The 10,898-nt window shown below is 36.8% G+C and overlaps 1 protein-coding gene across 1 annotated transcript in view; it reads right to left on the reverse strand.

Annotated features, from left to right (window-relative positions):
• The window catches only part of LOC107283047 (bromodomain testis-specific protein-like), a 29,679-nt gene extending 19,364 nt beyond the window's left edge, over positions 1–10,315 (reverse strand). The window contains exons 1-7 of the mRNA XM_029283136.1: positions 10,124–10,315; positions 7,331–7,468; positions 6,173–6,302; positions 4,838–5,004; positions 3,766–4,101; positions 2,531–2,659; positions 1,895–2,071 (exon numbers count right to left, since the gene is read on the reverse strand). Coding sequence (XP_029138969.1) covers positions 1,895–2,071; positions 2,531–2,659; positions 3,766–4,101; positions 4,838–5,004; positions 6,173–6,302; positions 7,331–7,468; positions 10,124–10,315 — 1,269 coding nt within the window. The remainder of the gene's footprint in view (positions 1–1,894; positions 2,072–2,530; positions 2,660–3,765; positions 4,102–4,837; positions 5,005–6,172; positions 6,303–7,330; positions 7,469–10,123) is intronic.
• Positions 10,316–10,898: the final 583 nt, after the last annotated feature.

The following is a 10,898-nucleotide window of genomic DNA, read 5'->3' on the forward strand; positions in this document are numbered from 1 at the left end:
AAAAATGTGACATCTTGCTCGAGAAAAATACCCAAAGTGCTGCCAAGGAGAAGAGCAGGTATCAAAGCAGACAGAGGTTTGTTTCAATATCTACAGAATTTTCTATCTTGGCACCCTCCTCCTAATTATGTCTCCTTGCCAGCATGAAAGGTTAGCACGGAACATAATTGTTTACTAATAAATATTTCAGCTGGAATGAGCCCAAGTAAATCATTTTAAAAAACATTTCTTTTGTCTTCCTCCTATGTGTTGGTGTACAAGTAAGGTTCTGAAAATAGCAAGGAAAATGACCTTGATGGAGGTGTGAAACAAACCTTAAGTCCACAATGGTCACCTTCCTAATTCACAGGAGTACAAGAAGGGACTTCCAACTTACTATAGCTATTCTGAGTAAAAGTAGATTTAAGTCTTCCTTTAGGGTCGATCTTCCGCTCTTATATACCTGGTTAGGCGGACAGGCACTTACCATTCATGAGGATCAAGTAAGCAAAGCTGTAGTATAATGAGTGAACCAGCACTAGTTACATCTTGCTGACTTTTTTTTTTTTGAAACTCATGCTATACATGATTACGCAATAGACTAGTGACTAGATTGTATTGTGAAATTACATAAGAAATGTACAATTTTTTCCCCTCACAAAGTGGAAATGCAAATACTGCATCCAGTTTTGGTCACCACGATGTAAAAAAGACGTTGAGACTCTAGAAAGAGTACAGTGAAGAGCAACAAAGATGATTAGGGGACTGGAGGCTAAAACATATAAGGAACGGTTGCTGGAATTGGGTATGTCTAGTTTAATGAAGAGAAGGACGAGGGGGGACATGATAGCAGTGTTCCAATATCTCAGGGGCTGCCACAAAGAAGAGGGAGTCAAGCTATTTTCCAAAGCACCTGAAGGCAGGACAAGAAGCAACAGATGGAAACTAATTAAAGAGAGAAGCAACCTAGAACTAAGGAGAAATTTCTTGACAGTGAGAACAATTAATCAGTGGAACAACCTGCCTCCAGAAGTTGTAAATTTCCAACACTGGAAGTTTTTAAGAAGAGACTGGACAGCCATTTGTCTGAAATAGTATAGGGTTTCCTGCCTGAGCAGGGAGTTGGAGTAGATGACCTCCAAGGTCTCTTCCAACATCATCATCTTCTTCTTCTTCTTCTTCTTCATCATCATCATTTAGAAATGCCTTGTTTTCTATAATAAAACAACTATTAATATAACCAAAACTCTGGTTAATTTCTTATTTCCTACTAGCTGTGTCCAATAAGGAATTGATTTCAATACTGTTCTTTCTCCCTTCTTACACATTTTGCCTCCTCTTACACCACAAATGATCCCATCCTTTGCATTAACCACAAATGACAGCAAAATATAGCCATGTAGAACAGTGGAAAGAATGTATAAATGTATATAACTGTGTTAGAAATATTGGATAGGGAATCATATATTAACTAATCCAGGTCTCCAAAAAAAAGAGACTTATTAAATACTTATTTCAAATTGTAAACACACACAAACACACAAAAATTAATTAACACAATACTGTATAAACGTAATAATAACAATAACAGTTCAAACAAAGAGACTCAATCCACATCACCTGATTTAATCAACCTCTTCTCCAGGGTCAACATGTAGACACATATCTACCCCCCCCTCAAGTGTCACACACTAGAACCAGCATGCCCCTTACCCCCAACACCAAGGACCAGTCCCTCTATAAAACAATCTCTCTGTACCCCATATTCTCTGTAGCTGCCTCCATAGGCAAATCGCTGTGCTTTGGGGAATAAATAATTCTCATTTTCTCGCAGCTGTCTGGATTTCATTTTTATATATTCGTGCACAACCCCACACATTCTTCTTCTGACAGAACCATGTACAGAGCCACTTACTTGTTCTTGGAGCTCTTCAAGGCGTTTCGCTTGTTCTTTTTCAGTCTCTTCATCAGATGAGATGTTAGGGCTGCTATCACTAGATACAGAAGTGGGGCTCCTTGTGGTGGAATGCAGCAGAGGCCTACCAGTAAGTGGTTCATCGGGAATTCTCGCAAACAGCATCTCAAAGACATCCTTCACAGAAGAAAGATAGCTAGCTTTAAAAACCTTCTCCAGAGCCAAAAGGCTTCTGCAATCTAGGACTTTTAATCCAAAGTGCTATATTGCACTAGCAACAAAAAAATAAGCAAAATTCAGGGGCAGCCTCTGACATACAATAAAAAATGGAGGACATAGATGTACTACAAGCAGCTAGAGAAGAGATATGTATGTGTACTGAGTAGCTTGCCCTTCATCTACAAGTTGACCTGCCCATTCTTGGCTGCAATGGACAATTTTGCATCATCACCAGTATAGATATTCAATTTAATTGCCAGTTTGGGCAGGTTCATTTAAAGGGAACTCAAAGGGTAACTTATTCTTTATTTCAGCCAGCAACACTTCGTCAGCTATGTACTATGTTGCACATCAACACTTACTGTAATTTCACTGGGATCTCAGAAATGTATTTTGTTTCCCATTGTTAAAACTCACCTGAAGTTTTCTTGCCATCGACACTATTTCATGATCTGGAGAATGGTATCTGTAGTAATTCATAAACATTAGCCTAATATCAGCAGCAAATTCTTGTGTGTCTTTATATTCACAATTGTCCAGTTTCTTCTGTGAAAAATAGAAGAATTCCTTCAGCCTGGTATCTTATAGCAATATAGAGATCTCAGTGCTCTGAATGAGAATACCAAGTAAGCAAAATCACACAAAGTGTCAAGTTTTACGGTCATCAGTGTTAAGGTATATGGTTCTGTATCCTCACACTTACATCTTATGTTCCCAAATATGGAATACTACTACTACTACTACTACTACTACTACTAATAATAATAATAATAATAATAACCCTAACCCTAATCCTAACCCAGTTCCACACCACTATTGCAGCAATAGCTGGAAACACCTTTGGATTACCTATTATACAGTATATCTTCTTACATCATGCTTTTCTCCTATCATTCTTTTTCAAATTCATCTTTTATCAGACCTTCACTTTCACAGGATCTGTACCAAAGCCTTTTGTTTCTGAGCCAGTACTGTATCACTGGATGTTTTATTTTAGTTTATACAAAGACAATGCAATTAATCATTACAACGGCATCACCTCTTATATGACAATACTTTAATTCAAACCAGATTGAGACGTTCTCTCAAGTCTCATGAATTTTGTTGGATGCCAGATACTAAAAGAAATGACAGATTGACTTGAATGCAGAAAAGGGATATCTGAATATTACCTGACACAGATTTTAAAACGAAATAATATACAGGTAGTCCTTTACTTATGATAGTATCTGAGCCCTGAATTACAATCATAAGTTGTGCTGCTTGTGGTTGTATTAAAGTTTATGAGCATTTTTGTAGTGGTGGTGAAGTGAACGCTGAAGTCATAAACTGAATGTATGGTTGTTAAGTGAACCCCATTGTCAACAACGGCCATTTTGCCGAAAAGCAGAAGCCAGCACTGGTTTCTGGCAACAAATGTAATCACAGTCATGTGACCACAGGACACTGGCAAATGGCTGTAAATACAGGCTGATTGCCAAGCAACCAAAATGTGATCACATGACTGCCGGGGGGGCTGCCATTGGAACTTCTTGATTGTATGTACCTTTTTTGGTTCTATCATATGTTTGACCGGTTGCTAAGCAACTGGTCAAGTCAAGGACTACCTATATAGAGCAATCAACTTCATCTATGATGCCAAACCCTCTTACTTTAATAGTTCCAAGATCCATAGGAGATTTAATAATATTCTGATATTCTTCAGGGTCTAAGGCAGTGGTGTCTATTGGCTTATAAAATGGCCAAGCATAGGCGGCATGCTGGTTTGACATCAATTCTATAAGAATTTCATTACAGTATTCCAATGGTTCCATTAGCTCTGTAACTTCTGTGGGTTCAGTTGGCTGCCATGAATCAGGTAAGGCTCTTTCGGACAGGAATTCTTCTCTAGTGGAGATCTTGGTTATTTTGGGTTCAAGGAGAGCTGGAGAAGATTCACTGCTTGCAGTGATGGTTGTCGTAGTGGTATCAGCTTTCCTTTTTACACCCTTTTCGGTACAGGAACATGGCTTATTAAAGAGAGAATTGTACATTTAAAATGTGGTTTAAGATCCTTGGAATAAAACAGTCAAAATTTAATTGTAATACTCAGGTAGCTTTTTTAAAAAAATCCTCCTTTCCCCTCAGATCCTATGAGAGACTTATGAATATTTTAATTGAATCCCCTATTTTTTGTCAAAATAAAATAAAATATATCTGAAAAATAAAAATATACTTTTTCAAAATGTTAAGATTTATAACTACTCTTTGGCCTAACAATTACACTGAACCATCATTTCAGAGAGGAAGAGAGTAAGGAGAAAGAGACAAAAGAGACAAAATGAGTAAATGAATGGGTATAACATTTCCTCATTGTATACTATTGAATATTTTCATTTTACATTTTTACTGGACATATTCTACTTTTACCTCTAAAAGACCAGCTACTTCAAGCAGTGAGTGCTTACCTAAAACGGTATTTTTATTAACTGGAAGCTTTTTATTAATATTTATTAACTAGATTATATATATTTATATGCAGCCCAAAATAATTCCTCTTCACTCAATGAGGCCCAAGCAAGCCAAAAGGTTGGATAACTATGCTCTAAATCAATTTGAGTCCAGTTCTTATCAGGTGATTCCATACCATGGTCATTTCTACTCTCCATTTCCTAAACAAGAGATGTGCCTCACAGCTCCTAACTACTGAAACATAAAAAAACTATAGATCTTTTTTTGTCTTACTTTGGTAACTGCTTCAGATGTTGGTGTGACACTCGGAAAAGGAGGCACAGGGGAAGGCTCCGGAGACTGCAATTGTGGGGTTGCTGTTTTCATTTGGAACTGCTTGACTTTTCTGGATTTTTTTGTCTGCTGAGTTTGTGATTGTTTTGCATCAGATTGCTCAGCAGCTAAGAAAACAAAGTGATAGTGTATTAGTGAAGGGCTCCTGGTAGCATTCACACATAAAGAGACTAGACTCTCCATTGTGATTCTTTCCCCACTGTCATAGCCTACAAGACTATACCATCTTATACAATAACTATGATTTAAACTATAGCATTCATATATAATCATGGCAATTTGCTTTACTTCAGCATGAAGCAAGACAAGACCCGAGTGCTATAGACTCCAATAGGAATATAACTGTGGATATTTAATATCTATATGACTCAAACAAGAAACACCATTTGGGTGGTTGGCTCCTAAAATGATGATGTTTCTACCAACAATCTATTAGTATCTAAAGAATGGCACATTAATAGAAGATAATTACCATGGCTAATTTGAATGAAGATGATTATCTAATAAATACCAAAGATGTAGTTTATGTTAGAAAATGTTAGCAACTAAGACATGATGTTCAGCTTTACTATGCATGGTATAAGGCAATGGGAGAAACCTATGAGAAAGAATTACCAGAATGAGTAATTAGCAATTGAGGCTCTAATTCCCAAAAAACTTTTGGAACAATAAATAAGTCAGACTTTGGACAAAAATAACCTGGTCTCCCTTTAAGAGCTTAGTGTGTAAGGAAGAAGAGAGAAAGAACAAATCAGTTTGACAGAAAGAGAAGAAGAAAGTAACGGTAGTAACCATGGAGTATGTGAAAAGCATGGTGTATTCAATTAATACTGTACAGAATTATGCTCAACAGATAGATCCAATCCACTCTTTTACTTTAATCCTGTTTAATAACAAAATAATTTAGAGACATTCTTATGAACGACACCGTTGTATTTTTAGCAGTAAATATACAGGCTCAATGTTTAATTTTTATTTATAATCAGGTGGCTTAAAAGTAGGATACATTTCGCTGCCCTTTTCTCCATAGGTATATGGTTGCCAATCTCACTTTCCTGGGTTTTCTCGAGTTTCAACTTGAAAAGTGCAATCTTCATCATCCTTCAGTAATTCAGCAAAAACTACTAACACCGAATACCAAACTGTCTACAGTCATTGTATACTTCCCCCCACCTCCAACCAACTGCATTTTGAGAGGCTTCTGTTAAGACTTTACAAAAACATTTCAGCAAGCAATATAATCTGTTTAGAGATATCAGGTCAAGCATTTCTTACCATTTGTCTTTCCTTCCCCTTTTTTCCCTTTATTGATCACCACTATTATCTCATCTGGGGGCATCTGGGCAACCTTCTGCAGAAATACTTTTTCGAGCTCTTGGGCCATGAAAACAATGTCATCACCAGGCTGCAAGATAAATGCTGGAGCCTATTACCGTCCAAGATAAATTTGCTCACAAAGCTGCTAGATCAACAGGAGAATCACCTTTGACATAAGATTGCTTGGAAAGGAACAGTAAAATGAGATTTACAACTGTTTAATTCATTTTGTTCCCCTATTTGCCCTAGCCTTAACCTTAACAACTTTTCTTGTAGATAGTAATGTCTCAAATTTATAGATTTAGGGTTTTCATCTCTCTTACCACTATACCACTACAGTGTACGTGATCACGAAGCCCTCAATTCTCAGAATGTGTAAGAAAATGTTCTTTATACTAAAAGTTGAATTTTTTAGAAGTCACTCGGGACTATTGGTATTTTTGAGATGGAGGTTTTATTTACATGTTTGAACATAAGAATCTCCGACACCAGGCTAACTTTGCATCTGAGCAATGAAATCATATCCATCCAGATGCCGATATAATTGACAGAAATGGGTGGAAAGAGGTAGAAGGGACAGTTTGAGACAAATCATTAGGCAATCTCATGTAGCTTCTGCAAATGCATCCTTCAGGCAAAATGCATATATTTTCTTTGTGAGTGGGTGTGATAGAAAAATAAAACAAGAAATAAATAATAAAGAAAATAAATAAAAGAGTTAATGATCAAGTGGAAAACTAGGAAAAAAAAGAAAGGGCCTGTTTATAGCTTCCATTTTCACCAATCCATTATGGCAACGGGTGGTGTTGAAGAAACCGAAATACGGATAGTCTTCATTTAGCAACCGCAGTTGGGACTAGCAACTCAATTGTTAAACGAAGCAGTCACTAAGTGAAACTGGGACTGGGCTTAAGATCTTGGTTCAGCTTTTCTTTGCTTTACAGATGTACAAAGGCTGTAAATGTGAGGATTGGCCACAAGGTTACTTTTTCGTCATCATTGCAACTAAGAACAGTTGCTAAACAAAGCAGGCACTAAATAAGGACTAACTGTAGCGCAGCCAAAAGCTTGTCAAAAATATTTATATTTATAGATATGGTCGTCCATTGTAGATACCTTATTATATAAATAGCAGTTTGCAAACATTTTCTTGAAGTTGTCAATACATTCTGCAGCACACGTGTAGTATTGATGTTCCAGACGTTTCTGAATTGTGGTCAAGTCCATGGGCTCTTTTACAATATTATAATAATCCTGTATGTTTTAAAAAGAAATAAGAAGCAGAGAGGGGAAACAACAACATATGAGGATTGTAGATTTAAGAAGCATAATTTGTAAGTCCAAGACATACATAATTGACATGAAAATGGGGAAACTGAGAACAATTTCTCATGTGAAAAATATCATTGCCTGCAATATCTTTAACATAAAACGGTAAATCAACCAAGGTCCAACTGAAATCTAAATCATTAGTAAATACATGGAATAAGAAATATTACATTTATAAAAGGAAAATTCAAGTAACAGCCCTCAAAACAAGGTAATGGAGAACTATCATACCGGGGCTAAGAGAAAGCAACTTACCAACATTTGGTAAGATAAAAGTGATGTTTGAACCAGAGAATTTCACTAGTCTCTTTTCCCGTTTTTAAATGATTTTTAAAGACTTTTAAAATATTTTTTTTATTTCAAACAGCTGTTAAATGATCAATGATAAGTCGAAGATTACCTGTACTTGAATTCCATCAAAGAGTAATTTCAAAATAAGCAGCACTGTGCATACAAAAGATTCTCAAACTGTAATCATGGTCAGCTCATACCTCACTTGTGATCGAACAGCAAAGGAGCAGTATCACTGTGAGTCTTATTTTAGTGATGTTTAAGTGCATCCTGAGTTTTGGGAAATTATAGATTTCTAGGGATTATTAGTGTAGAACAGGGGTAGCCAAGGTTGACTACCCCTGGTGTAGAAGGTAGATAGCAGGTAGAAAAGTAGGTTAACACCCCCCCCCCCAGTTCCTATTGTTCTTTTAAGTCTTCTTAAAGCCCCATAGACAAAAGTCTGCCACAGTGGACAAGTCAAGGTTGATGGTGTACTAGTTTTACATACAGAAAAAAAAATATTTTAAGTGTCTGTCTGAGAAATGCAAACAGGCAGAACAGGCCCAGTGGTAACTTCCAACCCTAAATTGTTATATTAAGCTCAAGTGACAAGTTTCTCTAGAGGTCCAACACCAGATATACAAGGTGGCAGACACTTTGAAAGAAGTTTTGGATAAACTGACCAGTTTGAGTTTGTCAGAAATCAAAAATGGACATGTATCTGAGGGATTTAGCCTTTACTGGAAAAACCCCCCCACAAAGACCTAGAAACATTTGTAAAGGCCCAAAGGTCCAGATGTATTATGGCACAACTAAGAACAGACAAGAGATGGAGGCCTGAATATAGACGAACTTCAGAACCAGTTATTAGTAGCAGGGGTGACCCATCTATATGGCTGAACTAAGTGGCTGCCACATTATGTAGGGCACCACATTTCAAGAAAAAAAAAATCAAAATTAAAAATTACATGTATGGACTCGGGAGTATTAATTACGAGTGCTGATTTTTGTTACTAGTCAAAGCTATTACTAATTACCATGCAGCATAATGCCCATAAAGAAGAAAGAGAAGCTTTATTTGATGATTGGAAGGAACATTTTATTAAGTTGCCTTGGTCAGATCATGTTTGGATCCCCAGCTCTGACTGCTAGGCATCTGTATCCTATTTGGGTGGCTTTATTGTTAGCCACCAACAGCCTATTTCAGGGGTCTTCAAACTTGGCCCTTTTATGACTTGTGGACAAACAACCAAGCTCAGAGAGTACCAAGGACTCCACAGTTCAGTGATGAGCTACAGATATTGTCTTCTGTTAGTACCTTTGTATACATTCCTACCTTTTCATACAAAATAAATGAACTTTTAAAAAGGAGATTTAGGTCATATACAACAGAGTTAAGTTTGATTGGATTGAAGATAGTCAAAGAATAAAACATTACACCTGGTTGAATGCCACATACTTGTAGTGGGGTTTTGTTTGTGCTTCACATAGCCATGAAAATTTTATATTAGAATTCTGTTAGCAACAAGTTTTAAAAGTGGTACTGTTTTAGGACACATTGTAAAATTATATTAGACATAGGTCTAAGTTTTTTATACTTGAAAGGGGGACCCGTAGCTCTCAGATGATGCTGAACTATAATTCCCAGCATTCTTCAGCATTGGCTACAGTATACTGTACTGCTGAGTGCCCCAGTTCAGAAATATCTGGAAAAAGACAAACTTTCCTCCTTGGCTTATGTCCTTTTATCATGGCTAATTGTATAACATTTGTTTCAGTATGACACTCATGCTTCAGTATTCAGCAGAGTTAAATGCTGCAGTACTAAGCAGGTTATGTCTTGAAATAGAATGGGGTACCTACCTCAACCATTACAATGTTAGGGAAAAGCAGCTAAAGAAGGATATAAGTTAACACATGGCCTGTGCTGCATTGCATCTCTTTTGCAAATGATTGCCCTTGACTGGCAAGGAAGTCTTTGTCATCCAGATTGAAGTAAAAATAAACTTTCTATTGGATGAAGTCCTACCCTTGAGGTGGAAGATTCAGATTGGGTTAGCCGTGTGCAGAATATACAGCAATCTATTTGTATTTGCTGATTTATACAGTTATACACTACTTTCTGCTGCTGTTACAAGTCTTAACATTTTAAAAGCAGCATCTTATTAGCTTTCATTTTGGCTTGGAATAAGAGAATTTGCCATAGATGAGACCAGTGTGCTTGTATTACCAACATTTCTTAACAATTAACTTTACATGAAACTACATTGTTTTTCTGTACACACACAAATTACTGGAAATTCTTACTGGAAGTTTTAGACCTTCAGCATCTACAGGCTGATGAAATGGCCAAGAAAAGTTGTGTCTCCACATTGCTTTCATGACCACTCTCTGTAAATATTGAAGTTGATTGGTTAAGCAGCCAGTTCCTTCAGTATTGATGTGATCTGGAGGAGGAGGGTTGACAATTGTCCCATGATGTGGATTTGAAGCAGCCATCTTTATTCCTAATGACTTTCTGGTGTCAAATAGGTTCTCTTCCTCCATCTCCTTCAGACAATCTGTAAAGAAAAATATTTCCAAGAGACCAGTTGATTCATTACTCTGTATCTCACTGATTTATTGGTTAGGCCACATAATAGCTTTTAAGAGACTAAAAACAAACCACAAGGCATAATTTAAGAAGATACATGACATCTATCTATGACCCATTGTTGTCTCTGTTAAACATGTTAGTTCACAGAACTCAATAAACCATAACCTAGTATATAGAGTGAATCTAGATATAGTAGTTTTAAATAAGAGCTTAGGGTTCAGATAACGTTTGTATCAGTTAGCCATTGATATTGAAACTCTACTAAAACCTGCTTACCAGACAGACTTAAACTGAACGTACAATACTGAGGATTCAAATATTTTAGGAACTGTTTAATGTAACTTTGAAAAATCTCTTTAACCTTAAAGAAGCCAAACCCCCCCCTCAAATCCCCACACTGACAAAGTGATATAGGAGATGGCTGAGCCTGAGGGAGGGGTTAAACATGACATCAGTCATGAGTCCCTGCGTACCCACAAAAGATCT

This window comes from Protobothrops mucrosquamatus, unplaced genomic scaffold, assembly GCF_001527695.2.
Source record: "Protobothrops mucrosquamatus isolate PMUCROS unplaced genomic scaffold, P.Mucros_1.0 scaffold_44, whole genome shotgun sequence".
NCBI lineage: Eukaryota > Metazoa > Chordata > Lepidosauria > Squamata > Viperidae > Protobothrops > Protobothrops mucrosquamatus.